Here is a 26,275-nt window from a genome sequence, read left to right as displayed (position 1 = left end):
ATCAATTGTGTTCTTAGCAATTTCCCAAAGATTTAGTGCGTAGTTTAAATAAATTAAAAGTAATAATAAAATATGTTATGAATTAATTGCAATAATAAACTACTTTAACAGTAAGTATATATTACAGTTTATTTGATCTATACTGTATCTCTAGAAAACCGGGAAAATTTTAAAGATTTCTTTTCAATATAATCTGAGTTAGGCTCGGTTCAACCAAATTAGAATTTTCGATAATCTAATATAATCTATAAACCATTAAAAATTTTTATATTATAGTTATATGGTATGTATGTATATTTAAAAATACTGTTATTTACCTGAGTGATTCTCCACCGTTTGGAGGCCTTGGCGATAGGATCGGTGACATGTGTACACGCTGCACCAAAGAGCATCACCTTGTTTGGAGGTTTGTCCATCATGTCGAAAAAAGCCTTCATACCAACGGCCGCGTTGCACTGAAAAGAAAGGCAAAACAAAAAATCACAATTAGACAAATACTATAAAAATGTCAATGTTTCAAGCAAATAAATGCTCCCTATACTTATTTTTTTAAAAAAATTAACAAACAAGTTAGTTTTGTTTCATATTGTGAAACTAGACTTAAAAACTATGGAAATTTACTACTAAAACCGGAAGTGTAACATATAGGAATACGGATTTTACACCATAGGCAGAAACAGATGCGCAGTTATGAGAAAGTGTCATCATCTGCAGCACCAGACAAGAAAAGTATGAATCAGTTGATACAGATGATACAACGCCATTACTTCCGACATCACAGTTGAGCGTAAAGTCATCAGTACAGTATTCTCAAATTAGTTTTGGATAGTGATTCGGTTTCTGCATTTGAACCAACAATTCTAACAACTATTGAACTACAGACTCAGTTTATGCTGGTTTATCCCTACCATTTTTAAAAGACAGTAGGCGAAAGATCTAAAAACACGTTACAAACTACAGCTGAAAATAACACAAAGGATAGATACTCTACCCCTCGAGATGCCTACAAAGTCAATTAATGTAATCTTGTGTAGTCAGTGATAATACGAAGTTGTAACACACACATATATAATTAAATATTGCGGTCCTAGTTCGTTTCAAATTATTTTAATAATCACCAAAACTTACCACGATAATTATTTCAATAAGTTCAACTATTTTTATTGCTTTTAAACTTTGTATCTCCATACTTAGCATTCATTTCACAGAAATTAAAAATACACTCAAATTAACTATGGCTTCCTCACTTAGTATATCTTTAACAGCATAAATAAAGCAAGTTTAAACAAGTGTGGCCACCAGTTTTGTTATTATAAGGTACCAGACAACTGTCCTAGTTGCTCTAAAACTAAATATACTTAAACGTTATTGTTGCAAAGTCTGATCGTTAAAAAGAGAAAGAAGCTGAAGTTGAGGATCCTGTATTCTATCAACAATGTGGAGAGGTGTACTCGGAATCTTCATTTGAAGATTTTATCAAGTAGAGTTTTGTGAAGACTTGTGAAAAGAAGTCTGTTTCAATTATAAACGTAGAGATTATTTGTGATAAAAGAATGAAAATGATTGTTTCCTTTAGGATATACAGAAATATTGTTTCCATATTTAATTTGTCAATATTATTGTTTCCAAAGTCTATGTTTCTACATATACAGTATAATTGTAAGCAAAAATATGCTATCATGTTATAATTAATATATTTTTTTAAGAATTTGTATTTCATATAATATTAATATACTTTCACAGTATATTTTGTAGTATTTACTGCTTTGTACTTTTCTTGCTTCATGCGAAGTTTTAGCCCATCGGTGAGGTAAAAATCTGTTTTCGCAGTCGGTTAAAGCATTATTTACTGGAAGCAGAATGTTAACGTTGTTAATATAAAATATACTCAAACTAAAAGAACAAAGTTTCAAGATTCCAAGTGTAAATAACAAGTTTCTCATTCTTCTTACAGCAGAGATACGAGTATTCAAACACTCTTTATTTTATTTATAGTCAAAAAATCATTACAAGCTTAAAGTGTATTAATATTTAATTACAACAATTTTAAAATGTTTTGATTAAATATGTACCATACCTATATTTAGAAATCCCACATATGTTTTTTTTCAACCATAATCGTTATATTAATCCGATATAATTGATTCTAATACTTTAGCATTTTCTGAAATACTTTAATCAGTATCGTTGTATATACATAAACATTGTAGTATCCAAGTACATATACATTAGACTACTATTACTAGTATACAGTTATAGTATGAAAAATCCAGTGGCTAGGCTTGCCGAATTACCGCCGAGCGCAACTGTCTCTGGTGAATGTACAGATTTGTGCCAGAAGATAGGATGACATTTGTAATCAGCTTCTATTGTGACTTTGTTTGCATTTATAAACACTGTAGACGTACATAACATTTTTGCCATAGAAATAAAAGAAATTCAAAGCATTATCTTAGAACTGCAAAAACATTTTTTTTAATTTAACCCTAGAAATACTGAGGGGAGGAGTGATTTTTTCGCAAGTTCAAACTTTCATTTGTTTTACAGAATAGAATATTTAGTAAAAGCCACGAATTTTTTCATTGTTCATTTCAATGTGATGTTCATTTTTATTAGTTTTCTCTTATAATATGAACTAATTGATTTTTTTGTAAAAAAAAATAATGTAGTACATGCTGATTTGAGTCCCCGTTGGTAGTAGGGGTAATCTATCTTCGTTGTTACCAATATTTCTTTTTAGTCCCAAACCTACGAAATTAGAAACAAAGAAGTTACTTCTGCCTCTTATTTAAACACTAAAGCTTATAAGCACATTTTCTAGTCTTAGAAAGATAATACTTCTGTATATTTGCACTCTATGGCATATTCTATTGCAAATAGCATATTAGAAAATTCGCTTTTGTTCAAGAGTTATCGTGTAGAGTGACACGCGTATGTTCTAATATTACACGATATATGGGAATCGTAAAATTCCTGTAGACAAGGTTTTGGAGATAATGAGTTTTATGTCTGGAAGCACGACTCAATCTGAATACTCTGTTTATACTCGTGTAACCAACTAGTTACAGTGTATCTAGTGTCTAATTTTTTAAAATCTTGGTCTTTGACCCGATAATGTTTAAACCCACTGTATATCGGAATGCATAATCAGTTTTTACTGTATAAATTTCTCTGATCTACGTGTAAAATCTGTTTTATTTTGAACTAAATAAGAATAATTTGGAAGTTTTGCAATACTTAGGTATGTAAGTTCTCAGAAATTATTTCTTTTAATTTACTCATTTCTTCATAATTTTCTCGTATATGACTATCTCATTTGGGCAGTTATAAAGCATACATTATTATTTCAATATAATTCATATTTTATCAATTAGATAGAATTTCTTCCAAATTATCACCAATTCAAACTTAGATAGGACCTCTAAGAGCCTCTTCAGCCCGATGAAATACCCATATCCTGCCAAAATCTAGTTTTATCCGATTTTAATTATTTCCTATTCGATTTGTAATGCCGCCAAGCGATAATTCTGTGCTGTGATTGGGAATTGCACGTAACATCAGTGCTTTGGCGCACTTCTACAGAGCTCTTGTTCGTGAGATGATATAGAGATAACAGTTTCAACATCAGGCTGTGAAAGTTTTGAAACATTTGAGAAAAGTCCACCGTATATAAGGTAACAATAGTGTAGTTATGAAGTAAACGGTAGTTAAGCAAAGCAGAGTACAGGACTATTAAAAAATCGATCAGAAGGACGAGCAGGAATGCATTATATATAGAATCCGATTCAGCAGTGCCATGTTTGTAATCACAAAGTTCCTTGGGCAGGTTTAAAGTGAAAGTGAATTGGTCTTTTCGGTTTTGTGAACTATCAACGCAAAATTTGGAGATTCGTTTTCCCTTCTAAACATTCCTTACCTTCCGTGAATTTGTTGAGTCCGGTAACCTGCCCATTAGATATCTTCCTTGTGATAAATATGGCGGTATATAATGTTTCCCGGTTAGCTAAGTTGAATCTTAAAATGGACGAGTAATTTCCCTTAGGCACTCCTGTATGCTTTTGCTTGCCGTAGCTTCCTAAATTAACATGGATAGAATAAAGTATTGAAGGTTTCTTTCCTTCAGAAAGGAATCTTCGTCAACCCCCTTTTTGCTACAACTCGTTCTACAAAATGTATACTTTTAGGACAACTTCTTTTTAAACTCTACTTAGTTTCTTCTATCTTGAAGCTGAATTTCAGCCATCTTCCTCTTTTGATTTTTGAGATAAATGGGGGATTTATTTGTTTTTCATTGAATTTTCATTAACTTCAAAGTACATGTTTCGTGATGTTATAGTATGTTCCATCCATTTTAAGACAATTTCTTTTTAAAATCTACATAGTTTCTTCTATCTTGAAGCTGAATTTCAGCCATCTTCCTCTTTTGATTTTTGAGATAAATGGGGGATTTATTTGTTTTTCATTGAATTTTCATTAACTTCAAAGTCCATGCTTCGTGATGTTATAGTATGTTCCATCCATTTTAGGACAATTTCTTTTTAAAATCTACATTGTTTCTTCTATCTTGAAGCTGAATTTCAGCCATCTCCCTCTTTTGGGTTTTGTGATAAGTGGATGAATTATTTGTTTTTCATTGATTTTTCATTGGCATTACTGTTTCATGCTTTTTTTGACTATCTTTCATTTATGTTAAAACAATTTGCTTTTCTAACATAGAATCATCATAGGCTCTTCTACATTTGAACTGAATTTTAGCTATCGAATCCGAAGTCTGTTCACATCATTGTAACCGAATGGACCTTTACTCGATGTCGGAACGTATATAAAGTGATGTAGTCAGAACGATGTTCTGGTTGTCTGTAAGCCCCAAGATTTCCTAGTATCTATTCGACTGTGATTGAAAGATGTGTTGGAAACAGAGCACAACATGAAATCTTACTACTTCGGGGATGGAATTTGTGTTACTTGATAGTAAACAGGTGCCTCACCGTTTACGCCTCCGTGACTATAATATGAATAATAATGTATTGATTTAATAAACATTGTTTCAAATCAAAAAAAAATTAATTAGCTCCTTTCGTAGTTCTTCTTCTATCGCTTTTGAATACAATTTTATTTGAATTTAGTCTTCGTTTGTTTATTTAATCTTTTACTGCAGTATCGGGGACGTGCATGCCTGTTGCTTTTATTTCATGCACTATTATAAACAAATGAAAATAGAATATATTTGCAAATTAATTATTGGGAATCTACATGTTGAGTGTCAGTAAATTGCAATCGTTATAAAAATACACAATACATATTCATTAAGTTCTTCAAAATTATTTCATAAATGGAGAGTTAAAAGCCAAAATGGGCAATTTTAAAATGTAAATAATGCACATAATCCTAGCTTTTGTCTTCATATGCAGTGTTGTGAAAGTTGTTTGGTTTCATATTCCAAACTCATATATCTTTTTCCAAGCAGTTTCTCGTTTTAAGCAATTTGCGATTTTCACATTTAGGTAAACAGGTATATCTAAAATTAAAGTTTTCTTCCTTGTAGTGAATGAATTGTTGATTTAAGATTTCATTATTTAACTAGCCCTTGGCTTACTGGAGATTTCTTTCCACATCCCCGCATTTCCCCTTCTTACAGCCTCGCATCTCTTATTTCAGTCTTTGAAAAGTCTAATTTCATATCTCTAACATAAAGATCCAAAGTAGTATTTCCAGAGCTGGTAAAAATTTAAGCATCTTTGGTAAAAAATTAAGGGATTTTGAGATACGATCTTCTTATTTCAAGAATTGCAACCCCAACTTCTTTTCCCCCGCATATTTCTTCTCTTGCAGGGAAAACATTTAGAAACCCTGAAACAGGTCTTTAATAATTTAAAAATGAAAAGCCTAAATTCCAAATTCCATGTCTCTACTTTTCGAGATTTGAAAATATAGACATTTTACTGTAATAATTGCTATTCCTACTTTCCCCGCTTTCCCGTCGAGTCCCCTCTTAGTATTACCTTACGTCACAAATCCTATGCCCTGTCAAAACTTCAAGTTTTTATCTTAAGGGTTTGGTCTGGGCGTTTTATGTCAGTCAGAACATGTTCACTGCAAAAAGATGCAAAAAGAATGATGCGTTATATACTACTAGCAGAATACCCGTTCTTCACACGAGGAAAATATGTTTCATTTTGGATATAAAGGGGGGAATTTGGATTTAAACGCATCAGATGGTCACTGATCATCTCAGCGACCTCGAAAACTATAGATTCGATACCAATATCGGTCATTTTTGATGATTTTTAAATATCTATCCGTACCGTAAGTAGCACCGGCAAAGTTATATGATAAAATCCATACCAGGCTCTAACATCACCTATGTTGAAAATTTGATCGAGATCGGTCGGGTGGTTCAAGAGATACAAAGTCACAACCATAATGACTTTCATGTCTCTCTCTCTCTCTCTCTCTCTCTATATATATATATATATATATATATATATATATATATATATATATATATATATGGATAGATAGATATGTTATAGACTGATTTAGTCAATAAAACGATTGTGAGTATACGATATTTCTACAGAAGACATACAGGTGAGGACAGTGAAGACAGTACTAACAATATGAAGGTCGCTCATCTGTTTGGATCTTTCAAGTATATACCAAATAAGTAATACAGTTGTTCTGAGTTTCCGTTTATATTGATGGTGTATGATCTGACAAATAATGCATAGAAATTTCGAATTGAAGGTCAGACATGTATTATAATGTTTAAAACAAACAATTTAACAATAAACTATAATGCACCTCTGGCGAAGTTAAGCAGTAATGATTTTAGCAGATCTTCCCGGTGCGTATGTGGTGGTGGTAGAGAGGAATATCAGTATATGGAAGATGAAAACTACTGTTAAAATACTGGTAATTCACATTGAGTTCGATCGAAGATATGATCTCGGGGGGAGATCCAGCCCCTGAAATCATCAATGAAATTAAGATAAAGTACGGAAATGATCCCTAGGTAATTTTTATAAAAATAAACACACTGTGGTATCTTTTCGGGAAGAGAAGAAAGAATTTTATGTGAATGAATTTTTGCCGTGAAAGCTTAAGTAAACGAAAATAATATGCCATGGCTTCCCTGCCAATAGGTAATCAATCATATAAAGAGGCTTATTTTAAATTTCCATTTATATATTGTAGCATGTATAAGAGGATCATTTTGAAGTAAATTAGTATTTATTACAGCAACTCTCATTCTAGGAAAAGTAACAATCCTTCTGTTGTGACATTTCAAAAATCGTACAGTATAAGAAGGCATTATGTAGCCACAATAAATATATTTCAAACACAACTAATTTTAAAATGTAAATAATGCCCATAATCCTAGGTATTACCAACATATATTTTAAAGATTTTTCCGTTTCATATTATTGACTTTTCAGCAGCTTCTCATTTTAATTAATCCATCTGTTGCTATCGGCTACAATGCAAATGAGTTTTAGTTTTAAATTATATTAATGAATTATTCCTAAGGCTGGATTCTTTTTGTGAAAGAAATATTATATGAATACGCTCTCTCCATTTATATTTTTATTTTGCAATTCTCTAAAGATTTATATATTATATATATATATATATATATATATATATATATATATATATATATATATATATATATATATATATATATATATATATATATAACTTTTGACATTTTAAAATCATATTCCGTGTAAATGCATTTTCTTTAATGTATTTTCCTTGTTGATCTAACGTAATGTGACAATCCTGACAAATCATCGTGCTTATTTGTCAATTGTTAAATAGCAGATAACACGAAATACAACAGAACACACTTATATTTGTGTGGGGCGTCAATATGAAGTTTCAAGAGGGATGGAAAGTAGTTGATTATTTCATTCTTTTATACAGTATATATGCGTTTCGTATCAAGTATTACCTATTTTATTTCGTCTTCTGACTGTGAGTAAGAAAGTAGAGGCCATTCCCACTACAAGTTAAAAGGACATGGTAAGTTCCGAGTCTGTCTACAAGATCTGGAGTCACTGATTTTGTTCCATATATGATCTGAGTAATATTAAAAAATAAAATGAATTTAAAATCTTCCAGTCTGTCGCCAAACGATTATATCATGTAGGCTAAAGGAGATGGATGATTAATGGAAGTAAATTATTATGAAAAAATTGATAGAAAGAGAATGCGGAAAGAAACGGGGAAACCCCGAGAAAACCCAAGCATAAAATATCATTCCCCACAAACTCACATGCCTGAAATCGAACCAGGAAGGATTGGGGTAGTTCTTAGTAATAGGTCGTCATTCAATGGGGGTCTTGAAGGTGTCCGAGCTTCTTTTCCCTTCTGTACGTTGACTTTTAGATTCTGATAACTAAAGACATCCATTAATTCATAGGTGAAGGATGACAGTGGAACCTCTAACAGTACTTTATAGCATATACAGGGTAGGAAGTGGCAATACTTTAGAAAATTGTATTGTAGGCGATTCTAAGCAAAAAAAGTTCATATGAACATAGATCCTATTATCAAAAGATTTGATAGCTACAGCTTGTGAACTCTGTTTGAACTTAAGTTGCTTATTACTCGTTCTGTAGTTCTTCTAAAGAGATGAAACTTAGAGCATTTGGAAAATGATAGGGTGGCTTATCCAACAGTATGCAACACGTGGCAGTGATGCCTTTGGAAAGGAAGTTATTGAGGGAAATTTGGCAAACTTAAAACTATTAAAGAAATTGGATAGTAGTACTGATTCCTATTCTTTTCTCAATAAATTTCCTTCTATAGGTATCACTGGTGCCATATGTTGCATACCGTTAGAAAGGCCATTATATCACCTTTCAAATGCGCTATGTTTCACCTTTGTAGATTGACTATAGAGTGAACAATAAGCATAGGTCGAAATGGTTCACAATCTGTAGTTCTTAAACTGCTGAGAGTAGATTCTATATTCCTATGATTATTATTGTTTAGAACCATGCATATTAACATTTCCCAAATTATTACAACATCCTCCCAAGACACATTTTCTGTACAATTTATATCTCATATATCACTTAAGATATTTGTGTGAGTTCGATCATTACATCTCTTAATTAGTTCATTAGTATTATATCCTCTTTCTAATCGATTTGTACTGTAACAAAATCTTTTTGCATCACTACTGCTGTAATTTAGTATGTATTCCGCGGCTCGTAGTGTGCTGAATGTCTCCAAATTATTTGAATGTGTTTACAAGTCTGTACTATACGAGTAGTCTACATGTCCTTGCAATAAGAGATCCAAGTCAATCCCGATAGGATCTCATCGGTTCGAATCTCCCGTTAAGCTGTAGATTTACATCTGATGTAGTCTCATTGCTCACAGAGAACGTTAAGCTACTAATCAACTAGTAAGATACTTGTTCCTTATCAATAGCAGTTCTTGATAGAAGTTATATTGGTAAAAGATTAAAGTTTGTAAAGCTGAGGGGGAAAACTACGTGTAACGTCTGAAAACTAAATACAAGTATTAACACATTAAGTAACCTTTCTTCCCTTATCTTGCAGCCTATGAGAAATGTTACATCAGTAATCTTTACATTTTTGCTGATATGACATTGCTCAAGAGTTTTCAGTTTCTATTTACTATGTACGTTCCCTCTTAGTTACCATACACTACTGATCCTCCTGTTTAGTTCTATGAATTTTGTACAAAATCATCTCCATGTAACAGGTGTAGATAAAGAGTCATACTGGCTCCTTCAATATCATCTGCGTACAAATTAAAGACGATTCCATTGACTTCATTTTATTTTACCTCTGAAACATATTATACATCTATGATTCCCCACAGACTATTATGATTTCTGATGACATTCTAGTCTCTCACAGTTTTAATTTATATAAAATGAGATAATTGTCCTGGTAGTTCAGGTCTCACTGTCTTTTCGTTTTATTTATAGTATAATGGACATGTCACACGTACTTCCCACAAAGCGTATCTTGTGTATCTATGATTTTGCAAAATGTCTTGATGTGATTTTGACAATAGCACAAAATATAAATAAGGCGGCACAAAACGTAGAAGCAGAAGGGAAGAAAGAAATTAGCACTGAATTTTTGGAATTTTTGACAAGGTATTAAAAAACCAAAAATCGACTTGGAAGTAACTTGACGGTTCACTTCAAGATGTTAGTTAAGGAGTTCAACTTGGTTTCTACAGAATTAGTCTCTTCATCATTGACAGAGTATTTTCTTCTGTCAATATGTCAACACTCAATGAATATGCCACTAAACATTTAAACCTAAAATGCGGTCCAGGTATACCAGTCTTCCGCAACGTTTTTCTATTCACAACACTGTGTCGCGAGACAAAGGTTGCGGAACACTGAGGTATACAACCACTGTAGACAAGTGACAAAGTTGAACGTGTGTTACTAATAGTTATGCTCAATCCACAATAGAAAATTTTCCCGTTTATGAAGCTGAACAGTATTTTAGTAAATTTATATACATGAGAATTTGGCTAATCGCGAAACCAGTATAGATAATGGCTAATATAGATTTTAGAAATGTGTATACTGTTTTGTGTGTCATTTGTTTAGCTGCAATAACAAAGGTTTCAGTTCAATTGAGGGAATACTGAGTTAAAGCAAGTGAGTGATTATGGGAAATTTCATGAAAACAGCAACGCCACAAAGTGTGAACGTTTGAATTGGTTTGATCTCCAAAAACGACACACATTATTTTAAAATGGGATAAAGTGTTACCATTTTGACATGATTAAACATATAATTTGGATACAGTGACTGCAAGACCCTGTGTGTCCCACGAGACCACGCCAGCAAAACTAATCCATCGAGAGTAGCTTTTATAAGCCTGTTAATGCAAAATAACGCACTCTGAGCAACAGCACGTTTGGTTCTGTGCTGGCTACCGAAGTCCCCTATGACCGTTACTGTTTGAATGTATTATACTGTGGAATAAAAATCGGAATTTACATTTAACGTTCCCAATACAATCAACGTTATTTACTACCTGAAATGCTCATTCTCAGTACAATAAAAATTGGTTATTGAAAATATTTGAACCTCCTTCCCCTTTGGATATGCATTTCAATGAAATTGTAGTTACATGTCAAAGGGTAGTCGCCATTCAGCTTAGTGGCCCCGGCAACTATGAATATGGCTGTAATGTTGGTCATTTTGGGCATTTAATTTTCTCCGCTTCTCAACCCATGCTGATGGGATCTGGAGTAGTGTTGTAAAATTTCCGGAAATTTTGAAACGGCTGGTAAAAACCGTTTTTTCCGGTTTCTTTCCGGAAAAATTGGAAAAATTAGGGAAAAAAAATCTTTGTACTCGGTTAGTTTTACTAGTAATGGAACTTTTTTTTTTCGAAGGCATGAAAAATGTAAATTTAGAAATTTCAATATTGTGAATATTTAAAAAAGAAGCAGTCGAAAATAAAACATTTGTAATTATTCTTGAAAATTAATAGTCTGCACTTATTTGCTTCATGTGCCTTCTAGTCGTTTACTCTGGTTGTGCGTTAATTACAGAACTTTTACAATTGCATACACATCTACCATCATGAAGCGTTGCAACAAATAGGGCTCTTGAATGAAACTGAGATCTTAATGTGCTCTTTGATCTGGTGAAATTTTGTTAATGTTAACCAAATTACTTCTTAAAAGAAAGAGCAATAGGCAAATTTCACTAATACTCATGCACTAAGACATAGAAATAATATTATTTAATATTCAAATACAGACTTTAATATAAATTTTATGTACAAAATTTTGTATGTAAGCAAATACCTGTTTTTTAATGCGAAAATTAATGTACATATATAAAATGAAAGTACCTATATTTGTAACTTAACAACTCTTGAGCCACCAGATTGATCTCGATATAAACTTTCAACATAGATGAGGTTCGGACCTGGGATGGATTTTACCATTTCACTTTAAAAGTGCAACTTGGAGGAAGAAAGTGTGGATATATATTGAAAATTACCGATCTTAGTGTCGAACTCATGGTTTTCGGAGTTGCTGAGATGAACAGTGACATTTCCGATGCTGTTTAAATAAAAATTAAGGCCCGCAACTTAGGGGAGGGGGAAGAACAGATATATAAAAATGATTGAAAATAGCCTATATCAATGTCGAATCCATAGTTTTCGGGGTCGCTGAGATGAACAGTGACACTTCTAATGCAGTTTAAATCCAAATTCAGAGCCGTGACCTAGGGGCAGGGGAGATATACAAGTGATCGAAAATGACCAATAGTAGTGTCGAATTCACAGTTTTTGGGGTTACTGTGATGAACAGTAACACTTCCGATGCCGCTTAAATCCAAATGCAAGCCCGCAACTTGAATAGGAAGAGATATATAAAAATGACTGAAAATGGCCGGTATTAATGCCAAATCCATAGTTTCCGGGGTCGCTGAGATGAACAGTGACATTTCCTATTCTGTTTAAATCCAAATTCATCCACGCAACTTGGGGGCGGGGAGATATATAAATATTATCGAAAATGACCGATATTAGTGTCGAATCCGTAGTTTTTGGAGTCGCTGAAATGAACAGTACCACTTCCGATGCCGTTTAAATCAAAATTTATCCACGTAACTTGGGGGCGGGGGAGAGAGGAAATATCTAAAAATGATCGAAAATGACCAATATTAGCTTCGAATCCATGGTTTTAGGGGTCCTGAGATGAACATTTAAAACTTCCGATGCTGTTTAAATCCAAATTCAGTGCCGCAACTTGGGGGAAGGAGAAGTGATAGATATATAAGAATGATCGAAAATGGCCGATATTAGTATCGAATCCATAATTTTCGGGGTGGCTGAGATGAACAATGACATTTCTGATGCCGTTTAAATCCAAATTCAGCCCCCATTAGTTACTACTAAAGGGGGAAAGTGACATGCAAAAGTAAATAAAAATGACTGATGCTCGTGTCTAATTCAGTTTTTGGGGTCCTTACTTCATTGGTGACAGTTTATGCCCTTTATACCCAAAATGAAACGTATTTTCCCCGTGCGAAGAACGTGCATTCTGTTAGTCTTTAATAATAACGAACGGAAAATTCACATGTTACATGCTTTAATATATTTGTCGCTGCTCAAACTTACGCACTTCTGCGGTGTGTGTGTGTGTGTATGTAAATAAGATAATCTCTCTTTTTGAGTTGTTCGAAAAAGATACAAATAATAAAGAGAGATTTTTGCCAGAAATCAGAAAACTAATAAGTAAAATTAAAACCTGTTGCTTTAAGTACTTTTCCTGCTAGCGAAATACGTTGTATATATGCTGAAGACATGTTACAGCAAATAAGATTAGTATCAGGTGAAGAAATAGTTCTTAAATTATATTTTCCGGGTTTTGCCAATATTTCCGAACAAAAGATTTTTTCTAATAGATTCGAAATTTCCGGAAATATTACACAGCACAAGGACAATACGTATCTCCATAAAATATATACTATATTTGATTTTAGCATACTGGTATTAACTAAAATGATTCTGGCTCTGTTATTTAAAACTTCCCTGCCATAAAACGGTAACTATATAAGATTACTTAAGATAATTTAAATGCGTCTATATTAATCTAACTAGGATTATATTTTAGGATCTTTTGTAGTCATAACTCCATACTATCACGGTGCTAACGTTAAAGGAGTGGTACAAATATATTTGTTGCCACAAAATTTGCTTATTCTAATAGAAGAAACATAACTACTCAATGATCTAGTTAATACCAGTATACTGTATACTGAAACTAGTAAATATAAAATAGTTTTCATTTTGAAAGCATAATGTAGTAAAATATTCGAAAATTTCAATTTTTCCCAATTTTTCCGTTTTTTTCCAAGCTCGGGAGAAAACGGTAAAAAAAAATGGTTTTTTACCCAAAATTTTCGTTTTTTCGGGCCTTTACAACACTAATCTGGAGTGTGTCACTATTAAACTGAGCGATCCCAAAATCAACGTATTCGACATAATGTCGGTCGTACTCGATTAATTTTTACTTACACTTTTTTCCAGCCCCGCCTCTAGGGTTATCTTACTTCCAAAGATCTTTTACAGGTTATAAGTCGTATGTACACTAAGTTTGAATTTGCTCTATGTGTCCCAGAGTTATGTTGGAACACACATGCACACATATATTTTTATATGTAGACTAATCAGCATTAACAGTAGCCAGTTTTTCAAACAGAATATCGTGATGGTTTTAATCTAAAAATGTTTGACGTGGGTCAAATTAATTGATACGGCTTTTGTGGTAAGCTGTAGTACAATTTTTTGCCAAACGTTTGTACTCACTGAAACCATTTAGATTTCCTGTTTTAAAATGTTGCAAGTCAGTACGTTTATGTCCTTTCATCTTAGGTGAGAACTCAGAACATTGGATTAGTATGCATACCAAAGCTCTAATATGATCGAGTAAAAACAACCATCGAATACATTTGTGTAAATTAAATAGTCATACATTAAAAGCTTATTCTCTATTATTAACGCCTGTTGGAGTTTTCATAGAAATATACTCATTCAAAATATATTATATAGATATGTCTTACGGTGTGAGGTAAACGAAGTAAATATTTCTTAAATCGTTAGACCATTAAGAAAACTTCAGAATACGTCAGTATTTTGACACAGAAATACTTTGTAACAGATTTAAATAACAACCTTCCCACCTCATAAAATAAATTACAACAGATTAATAATTTAGAGGTTGATTAGTAAATAGTAACACTCAACCTCTAAACGCACCCTACCTCTATATGTGCACGCAAAGTCGCTGAAATAACTAATAGGTATGTATAAGATTTCATTACTTTCATTATCTCAAGTTAGCTTTTTGTAATGTCCCATATCTCTTTCGCCTTGAGATCTTCCTTATCATCAACTCGATATGTCACGAGTGGAGAGCTAGGAAGATGGCAGTACACAGTATGGTTAAATGAGATACATCCCAAAAATGTGATCGTCTTAAACTTAATTTTTTATATCTGTAATATTGTCCTAAGATGATACATATACAGTGCTCCCAGAATTTTAGACTAAAAAGACCACGACATCCCGTAAAATAATGCTAGCATATTCATAATTATACCCTTGTCTTTTGTTGAAATATCAGCATTAATTAAATAGTTAGTCAATATTCACCAAAGTGAGTGACACAGAGAGTAATTATTCCTATTCGTTGAGTCATATTTAAGTTTTAAAAAAGGAGACATTTGGAGTTGTGAACAATGTTCGGGGAGGGAGGCAGATTATGTAAATCTGGAACGTTCCCGGGTAAACTCGGACCCAAGCGAATAGATTTCTTGTACGTGATCAAAATCTGACGGCTTGGTGGTTCCTTACCAAACCTTTCACGAAACCTGTCCATCACTTGCGTCATATTTTCGTTATTGTGCTTCTCTTCATAGTCTCACACATTTGTCACTAAGCGTTTTTGCAAAATAAAGTCACTAGTATCTGCCAATGTCGTTCACCAAACACAGGAAGGTGAGACAATGAACTGGTCAACGCGCAGACTTTATTCTCCTCCCTCCGCAGGCAGCCACGTGGGAGATAAGTGGCAATCACGTGACAAGTCACGTAAGAAGTGAATGTCACTGATTAGGATGGGAGGTTCAAATATTAAATATCTTAACATCTTATATTGTTGCACGCAGTCCGTTCGCGAGTAAAAGATTGTCTGGCCACCTTGTAGTGTTAAGTAGTAGATTGTATCTACTATTGCTTGTCTAATTCTAACAATGACGTGAGTACAAAGCTAATTCTACTACTAAAAGTACTAACATAATAAACCCTTCTTCTGGAGGATTTGTTTTACCATATTGCTGAATAAATATATTTCTCCATCTTCCACTTCAACTTTACGAAAACATTTCACTGAGCTTGTTACGTAACATACTTCCGAAGGGGGCAAAAGAAGTACTATCCATAAAGTTATTCATTAGTATTTTGTTTCCGACAGGAGAATTTACTATGCAAAACTTTCACGAGGAATGTGTATAAGCAGTAACTCTGAAGAGCAAATTTGAATCCGCCAATACGATGTCGCGGTCACCAAAAGGAAAACATTCTCCTCTTAGCGTCATAAGGGCTAGTAAAAGTGTGGCATTATGGGTAATTCAGGGTACCAAACTCTCCTTGTAACATGTATAGTTCGTCTCCTGTGTATTTTACACTCTCGTTTTGCATGAGACCACAGGCATCCGCGATACTTTCCCCCCTTTTTTCCTTTCTTTATTTCTTTGTATGTTCTCATAAACCACCGGAAACAAGTCGTAACACAGCAAGAGAAGGCGTACAGGGAAGAGCGTCACCACATAGGCACTCTCCCGTTCGCCCTGCTGTATGACTAAGTTGATAGCAGTTTCTAAGAACAGAACGACGAACGGGTTACTAAAAAGAACAGAACGTTAGTTTTCTAAAGTTATTGTCCGTTCCCACTGGACTTTTAAAGGGCTTTTGATAACATTATCTTTTCTACAGAAGAAAGACATGGGGAGTTTTTCCTAAATAACGACTTCATTGCTTTACGTACTAACTTATTTTTACGACTAGGCATATTTTTTTTTCTTTTCAGGATGTCAAGACATAAATCTTTTATGCACTTATGTTTTTAATAAAAGTGATGGTCACAGGTGTTTCTTCCAAAATCTGATATTTGTATATACAGGTTGGAGATTTCTGTTTTTTACAGTACGTGTTAAATAAAGTTATTTAATAAATAAGGGATATTGACCTAATATTGCAGTATTACGAATATTGCCAAAACAAAGCAGACAGATAATTCTATTGATAAATGAACGTGTATTCCTTCCATGAAACATTAAACATTCCATAAATATTGTTGTATTTAGATGCGTTTAGTCTGTCATCATTTCTCCACATAGAATGAAGTCACTTAGAGTCAGAAATTTTGCACATATGTGACTCTAAATTACACGAATTTTGTACTTTCTCACCAGAGTTAATTGCGAATGAAGCTGGTTTCTCGATTTTCAACTCGAGAAGAGCATTAGCACGGACAAAATTTATGCCAAAAATAAAAATAAACTAAACCGTAGTGCATGAAGTTACGAAATTCATGTATTTTTATGTCTTGTAGGCAGTATACCTTATAGAGGTAACATCGAAAGAGTTTCTAGCCTTTAAATACCAGAGTTGTGCAGGGAAACGGGAAATTTTGAATCTAGATTTAGCAACACAGTATGGACGGTATTTATTTGGGACCGATAAGACAACATTGGGATGACTTTGCCATTTAGTAATAATGAAGCATTGAAGTTGTGTAGAACGTGTGTTTGCTGCAAAAGCATTTGATACGAACGGTGACATTCTATGCCTCTGAGATCCTTTGAATTCAGAGTGTGTAATTCTTCTCTGTGGTGAATCTATGGGGACGACTCGAGTATAGTACATGCCCTGTAAAGATCGTTGAACTGAAATCGGGAGTTAAAGAAGGACTCACTGGCATTCCTCAAGAAGTAAACACTGAGCATTCCATATAATTTCCGAAACATACTATCATAATGTGCATTCGAGATGGGGCACATCTTTCCGATGTCGTCTTCAAGAAGTGTAAATTGATGTGTAAATGCCATAGCTAATGTCGTTGTTAATATCTTATCTCTACATGCATCTCAATTATTAAATATAGTTTTCCTTCATTTTATGTTAATTGAAATTTTCTTGTTTTCCTGCGCCACACTGTAGTTCAAGGATTTCTTTACTTTCAAAAATTTAACACAAACATTATTCTCCCTATGCGAAGAACTGGCACTTCTTCAAGTAAGTACTTCAGAGCAACGTTTTCCAATTTTTCTGATATCGCGCACACCTTTTATTATTATTATTATTATTATTATTATTATTATTATTATTATTATTATTTGGTATTCTGACTTTCGAAAGGTTCTGGGACTAATGAAAGATTTATTATTTTCTTTTCAAGTTTAGATTTGGGCGTTTCTGTCTAGTAGTTACTATATTTCTAGAGTACATTTGGTTTTTCTTGTCACGCTTCCCGCCTAAAGGATAGGTCTGTCTACAACGCGTTCTTGCCACACCGCAGTCAATTTGCAAATTACAATACGCTGCGAAACACAGCAAAACGCCACACCACTCACAAATCACTGTAACACACTTGTTCGCGTGTGGTAACTAAGAACTTCATATACCCGCCAAATAGCAATGACTTCATTTAATGTGCTGGCTGATAACTAACGTCACATACACGACAAAGCCAATAAGACGTCTATTGGATTAAAACATTCACGTGAGTGCTAGCAGAAAATACTTTAAAAGCCAAAGAAGTGCGCTGGCAGGAAGCGTGCCAAGGTAAAACAAACGTACTTTAATCGTGGTAACAAGCTTTAGATTTGATTTAAACTCTCCCTCCATTTTTATTACACTTTGCTGGAAAGTCTGAGTACTTGCAAATAGTAATGAAGAAATAACATACAAACATGTAGAAGATTAACTGTGACAAGATGCCTTTATCTTTCATATTAAACAGTTGGAAATAAAATAGAAAACACTTTGTGAGATGAAATCTATTTTATGTTGACTATAAAGCTGAATAATTACTTGACAAGAAATGACATTCTACCATAAATAAACTTATCCTAGGAAATAATCACAATGTATAAAAATAAATATAGTTAAAATGATTGCAAATTGCAATAGGAACATTGACTTTCTACGTAAATCATTTATTATCTTTCAACAGCGCTAGGTTATAAAATTAAAAAAAGACCATGATATTAAGATTACAAAAGTCTAAAAATGAACATTTGCATGTACAAAGGAATATGAAAAAGCAAGTCTTTTTCATAGCATATGCTATTAATTATGTTAGATGATAATTAACAAGATAAGCATAGTTTCTTTTTCTCCTGAAAGTATATTTACGTCATTCATTTGACTTTTTCTTGTAAAAAAAAAATACTACCATAAGAGAAAACATATATTGTACCTTATCAAGAGAATTCTTCCATCTTCATCAGACTTTAGGGAGCATAAAGGTACATCATGATCTGCTTAGAATGCAAGTGGAATAGTTTCCTGTAGAGACATTTGGTTCTTGAGTTATAAGTAGGCTGGGGGGGGGGGAGTTTATGAAATGTCATATTTTTTCTAATATCGCGGACATAATGAACATCAAATATACAGAATATTACATTTCGTTCTAAAATAAAACTAGTAAATTTAAAGTGCATATTTTTTGTTGCATATTTTGCCAATTTTCAGCGTTTAGGTAATTTGTTTCCTATTGAAGGTAATTTTTCCTAAGTTTCGGTAATTTTTGGTGTGTTTCGGTAAGTGTTTATTATTATATTTTGTCATTCTTTTGATTTTGGCAATATGCTCGAGATTTTACACCGAAGTAAACATATTTTCTCATAAAATAAAAATTTACAAGCAAAAAAAAAAAAAAAAAAGATCTGAACTACAGGTGTCAGTCTTTGTTTGGGAGACCTACTAGAAACCCATGTAAGGTAAGTTAAATAATCCAGAATTTGCATTTTCATTCAATATTTTCAAAAATAATGTGTGTGTGTGTGTGTGTGATATTTTAAAATCATTTCTGATGTTAAAATTTGTTTTTTTCTATGGTGTGTATCTTGGCGAGAACAGGCAGTGTGTTTAAAAAGCCTTTCCAGTTCCAAATGTGCCCCTGATTTTCACTTTCTGATTTCCAAATGTGTCCCTGATTTCATATATTATCAAACTTTCAGAAGTTAGGATCAAACTTTCATACATGAGCACAACAGAGTAACAATAAAATAAACGAGGACAGGTCTGTATGAACAATGCAAGGAAAGTTATAGCTACATTGCTGATAATTTTTGACAACCTCGTATTACAGAAGTATTGCTCAGTAATACTCAATGCACTGAATTGACTAAACCACTTAAATATGTAAACAGTGTTACTTAGCAGTACACCACAGTGTTAATGAACATACGTACCCATCCAAATTTTGCAGTTTTTTTTTAAGTTGTAATGTAGGCTACATGAGTAAACACACAGAGGCTGTTGTGATGGAAATTTTGTTTAGTATCTTTACGTAAATGGGTATTGTTTGAGCCTGAGTTAATATTGTAACTAATGTTATCATGTTTTGGTTACCAAAAAATCTTACGAAGCGAATCCTATTCATACTTTAGAAAAAATAACCATATAAGAGTACGGTGATATGTTAATAGCGTGCTAATTCCTGATATGTAAATTCGTCGTAGATTCGATAAGAAATTCGTTCAGGGAGGTCTTCCAAGGAAAAAACATTTCCTGAAAAAAAATTGTCTAATTCTCTTTACTGATTTCAATACTAGGATGCAAAAATTTAAGATGATAATCATACCATGAGCTTTACTAAGAATTTTCCAGTACTATCGAACTACTTTTTACACACACACTAATAGTGTTATTTCCCACCATATTGCAATTGGATATACTCATAAATTTTGCATATTAGTCCATGAAATGTATATAACTGATATAATTAGTAGAGTAATTGCTGGTTCGATCCCAGCCCACATCGACTTTGATGGGCATCATCTTCCTCGTCAGTTTTTTCGAAGTTCTTCTTTTTCTCCTATTTTTTCATTTCACCTACTTCTTCATAATCATTTATTCTCAGTTATCTTAAACGGCTTAATAAATAAACTTAAAAGTTATCCTTTACTTATCTGAAACAGTAAATTTCAATTGGAGTTAAATGTGGATATTGTAAAGTTGAATAGGTCTCAAAAAGCTTAGATATGTTTTACAATTTAAACATAATAAATTAGAGCAGGACTTCAAATTTATACGAGATAATAAAGTTGTGTGGGCTTCAAGTTTATACACAATAAAACAATGTGGTCTTGAAGTTTCTACATGATAAAGTTGTGTTAGACTCAATATTTATTATTGTGCTAACTTTAGAATATGTTCTACAAGCCTATGTAATTGGTTGCTTTTTGAGTCAATAATTTATTGAAGAAAGGTAATATTTGGGGCGTTCATAGCACAATAGATCCAAATCCATTTTCAATAAAGTTTAGGTTTGCTTAGGGAATGAATTCTATTTCAAAACGTTATATCTTCGCAGTAAAGAGTCCAAAACAAATGTAACTAAAACTATGCTAAAGGGCGTGGGATATTTTCATATGATAGCCACTAGACAGGGAAGTCAGTGGGACAGGAGGGCAACCGCCCCCACCCCCACTCTGTATTTGAGATTTTGGACGCAATAAAGCAGTTTTAGAAATCTTTTGATAAGCAAAGTCCAACAGAACAAGCTTGAGGTCCTTACACCGAATAAATACGGAAAACATACAGATGATGAAAACTGGAAAGTTGCTTAGGCCCAATTTCCAGAATTTTAAACAGGCCCGAAACTCGAAAGTAAAGCCACCTTTGGAATCTTTGGGCCAAAAAATATACAAGAGAGCGATACAACACCTATAGCTCCTTACAGCCAATGGAAATGGATTATAACTTATCAAAATCCGTATTTATTCGGTGTCACGACTTCAATTTTTTTATGCTGGACTACACAGCAAAGAGTTTCTAAATCTGCATAACCGGCCCCAAAATCTGAAATTCAGGGTAAGGGGTGGATGACCTCTAAACGAACGCCCCTGTTGTCAATGCTTTCTTTCATTTCGGATTCATGGTTATAAAAATATGACGTTTTCCGTCGGTGTATTCTTTTAGTCTTACCCTGCATTTATTTTACGTAATTATGCATCATTGACAATGGGTTCGGAACTTGACTTGTTAATCATTCCCACGCTGCAGCGTACACAATATAATGTTAATATCTCAAATTTATGAGTAAGGAGGGAGAAATTAGCCCTTATCCCCTATTCCTTTAACGCCCTTGTCTAGCGGTTGTTCTATAAAACTCTAGTCCACACCCTTTCACGTGGTTTTTATTTAATTTATTTCGTACTCTTGGCTACAAAGATACTACGTTTGCTGAGCAAAAATGAATCTTCTGAAAATAGACTTGGATCCCTTGTGTTCTGAACGCTCCATATCTAAAAATATTTTATAAAAACCTAGTTGGAGCCAAATTTATCTAGCAAAACAAGTTTGTTCGAAACGCATAAAATTAGTTTTTTTTTAGCTTGATTGATTACAGTCTTGCATCAGTAGCAAGACTATATGGGACAGGACTTTTTGTTTAACTTGAAATTTTACGTCGGATCGTAATCAAGATCTATACAGCAAATTCCGACGCCACGCGCCTCTACCCTGAAAATTTATTGTTAAAAGTCAGAAAATTGCGCCCTGTAGCGTGGTGCATACATACAGAGAGACGAACAAATTGATATCAGATTGTCCCAGACATTCGGCACTGATGTTACAATAAATATCACGCTTTAATGGTTGTTACGCGGGCGACTGCCATACCTTGCGCTTTTTCGCCTGGTCCCTTCATACCAGCCGAAGATATGCCAAGGTGTACAGTTTTAAGAAAATTTAGAACTGAGGTGAGGAAGAGGGACAAATAATATTTTCATATTATAATGAAAAATATATTGTTGATACAAAATTCATTTTTTACCTGAAGTTTCCAGTTGCATCTCAACCACATGACTGACGTTAGGATCATCAGAAGCAATTTTCGAATCAACACTTTTACCGTTTGCTTGGGTTTCCAGTTTTTTCACAGCATTGCATTTTTCATAATGATTCTTCATTCTTTGAACTAAACCAAGCATTCATTCCTTACACGTTTTGCAACGAGCTCGTATGATCGTTTTCTTATCTGATGAGTTTGAGTTACTTGAATAAATTTACTCCAAATGATGTTCTATTTTCTTCTCGTAAAGCTCATGTTAAACGTTTCCAAGTACGGAGACTGAGAACCAACATGTACTGTATCAATGAATGCCTACGATATTTTAATTTTAGAACCGCAATTTAGCAAATAACGTTTTGTTTATTTTCTGAATACAAGACAAAAGTTTGTTGCCATGAAAATTATTTTATTTATTTTTTAATATCAGTTCTACAAGTAGTCGAACCTTCGACTACGACACTTTCTCGCAAGTTAACTGGCAAGCATTTAAACAATACAATATACGTTAAAAATAAGGGAAAAAAGGGACAAAATAAATTGTAGATCACTACATTGGCTGCTGTAGCCACGAGAAATCAAAATATTCACATGGGAAGAAAATAGTCTTTTGAATGGGGAGCACTTTTGACAATTTTCTTTCTCTGGCAGATTTCTTTACAAAAATAAAATAAAATAAAATAAAAATAAACACGTGTTTAAAACAAGTCTTAAAAAGTACACGTGTTTAAAACAAAATGTTTAAAACGTATTCAAAATTTGTTTGAAAGGAAATCAATTATTTAAATCAAGTTTTAATCATTTGTTTTAAACAAAACAACCCTGGTATGCATGCTTTGTATATTTTTTTTAATGAAAATTCAAGATGAAGTTTTTGAGATATTAATTTTTGAAAATAATCCAATTCTGAAATTTTCACTTTTTTCATCATAAATTCTCACTTCTGGTGTACAGATAGATAGGAAATAATATTTTACTACAATAGTATTTATTCCTAGCATAAAATAAATTATATATGTTTTCATTTAGGCATTGGAAATGCCCGAAATATGTGCACAACAAATTTTTTGTCCAAATTGAAAAATGTTGTTACAGATTATGTTGACCTCTAATGTCTCTGTTTGGTATGACTTCGAAGAGTTGAAAACATAGTATAAAATAAACAACAAAAGATGTTTGTAGCACTTTTTGTTCTTTAGTAATAATACTTTCAAAACGCCAATTCCTCAATTTGCGGCAAAAGTAACTAGTCCATATCTGGTGATTTCTTAAGAAGTTTCAACGCTGTTGCAAATCATCAGAGACCAAAACTATTTTGTTTCTGTATTCTGGACATGTCCATTTTTAACACACACACACATATTATATATATATATATATATATATATATATATATATATATATATATATATATATATATCTTCATAAAAATTCAAGACGGTCATGGTACAGATTTGGCTATCACGTGTACGATTTGAAATGAAATGTGCCTTTAGACTTTTGCCGAATGTTTTTGTATTTTCGTGTTGCGATATTTTTCAGTTTATATTGTTACAATGTGCACATTATGTATTTTTGAAATGTATAAGGGTTTCATCATAGGTTGTGTTCTTAAATTTCATTAGGAACGTTTTTATTTTCTTTAATTCCCCTTCACTACACCAACATTTTGACAATTCACTTCAATTTATTATTTGACTTCCTTGACAAAATTATGGAACATTAATTTTTAACATCATATTGTATTTGAATAATATTGCGTTTAATTATTATGTTTCTAAAAAAATAAAAGGATAATGTTGGCCAATTTCAAATGTAACTTGAAATGAAATACCTGTTCGGAAGTTAAATAGGACAGATGGCTTATTCGCCTGTGAATTAGGATTATGTGTTAATTGGAAGAAGACGATCGGGGAAAACAAGAGAATCCCGATAAAGCTGTACATGTGACACAAACGAGCACAAAAATACATGATCTGGGATCGAACAAAAGATCTTTCGTTTCAGTGAAAAATACTGAACCAAAATATTTATTACATTCGATTTTTTATTATTATTTTATTAAATACTGTAACTTAGAAATTTTTAAATCTCACATTAAATTATTTTTACACTACGAAGACAGAACTTCAATTAACATTAGTTACATAAATACTACATTTATCTAATCAGCTCTATACATGTATAGAGCTCAATACATTTATAGTAAGCTCAAACGTATATTTTCGAACAATCCTTATATATATAACAGCGAAACCTGTAACCAAAGCAACGAACATTTTAATTAAAATAAAGAGGTGTGGTTATAAAACAAAAGATACAGATTCTCCCCTCTTATCGTTTAGAAATACAGCCAAGAATTAGGATTACAAAAGCCAAAGGAGAACGCTGCAAACGAATTTGTTTAATTGAAATCCATGAGTTAAGACCACCAAACTCAATTAGCCTCATTCAATCTCTTGATTGGAAAATTTAATATTGTACTACATATCTGCGTAGACAAAGAGAAAAGAGGTTGTGTGTGGGTATGTATCTGTGTGTGAGTGAGTGAATGCATATAAAAGAGAGAGAGAATCATATAGAGGAGAAATACTGTTTTAAGAGATAGAGAGTGACTGAAGAGAACATCCAATCGAAATTAAACGACCTTCCTCTTAATGGAATTTAAGATTCTCGCCCATTTTCTCTGTACTTATGTTCATCCACAAGTCCATCTCTTCAAAGCATCACGGATTTTATGTTCTATTTGCGAAAAATGGTTCCACGAATACGGCCAAATGTGGATAGAAGCCACAATGTTACTTTCTGTGATATATATATTACTGGATGCAAAGCGACCAGTGAAATGAGGAAACTCTATTGATTATTCAAAATGATCTTTCTCTCGCTGTCTAGGTTCTTTCTTTCTTTCTTTCTTTCTTTTTTTGAAGTGAATTAGGTGCTATTCATTCTTTTATTTCCTTGAAAAGAAAAAAGATAAAAAAGGCAATAGAGTCATGATATCACATTACTGCGCGATATTAAACCGACATGACATGAGTTCATTACTTTCAGCAACTATATTGCAATCTTCCAATATTAACAGATTGAATTTCGTTGGAAATGACCCGTTCAATAATAACAGTAGCATAAATCTAAATGTTAGAATAGTAGTAATAATAACAACAACAAAACAAAAGAAGCATATGCATCTATTTATCTCCAGATCTTCATGCGACATGTTGTTAGGTCATTAAGATTTGTTATGGCTTATTCGTTTTAGATTCTCAAGATATTATTACAAGATATATATTTGGTCTAGGAATTAATTCGTGCGGTTTTTAATAAAAATTGAAGCTTTATTTCAAAAACAAAGTAAATGAATACGTTAACAAAAATATTGTCCATCGCTAGCCACTACTTTCTCCCATCTTTCAGGCAATTTACGGATTCCGTGTCGAAAGAATTCCTCATCTTTTGACGCAATCTAATCAAAGATCCATTTTTCGATATTTTCTGAAGAAGTGAACCGCTGTCCAATCAAATCGTCATTCATGCAATCGATCAAGTAGTAGTCAGACGGAGCAGTGTCTGGTGAATATCGCGGGTGGAGTAACACTTTCCATCCGACATTTTCCAAATAGGTTTTGACCGGTTTTGCGACATGTGGTCGAGC

General features: G+C 33.0%; 1 protein-coding gene across 2 annotated transcripts in view; it reads right to left on the bottom strand.

Annotated features, from left to right (window-relative positions):
- GABA-B-R2 (gamma-aminobutyric acid type B receptor subunit 2) overlaps positions 1–26,275 on the bottom strand; it is an 832,753-nt gene that overhangs the window by 716,539 nt on the left and 89,939 nt on the right. For both annotated transcript variants that reach the window (XM_081759238.1, XM_081759239.1), the window contains exon 2: positions 318–455. In XM_081759238.1, the coding sequence (XP_081615364.1) occupies positions 318–437 (120 nt within the window). In that variant the 5' untranslated portion in view covers positions 438–455. The remainder of the gene's footprint in view (positions 1–317; positions 456–26,275) is intronic.

Source organism: Thermobia domestica, chromosome 5, assembly GCF_964235325.1.
Source record: "Thermobia domestica chromosome 5, izTheDome1.hap1.1, whole genome shotgun sequence".
NCBI classification, from domain to species: Eukaryota; Metazoa; Arthropoda; class Insecta; order Zygentoma; family Lepismatidae; genus Thermobia; species Thermobia domestica.
Note: the sequence above shows the minus strand (reverse complement) of the source record. Positions and strands in the feature narration are given on the sequence as shown.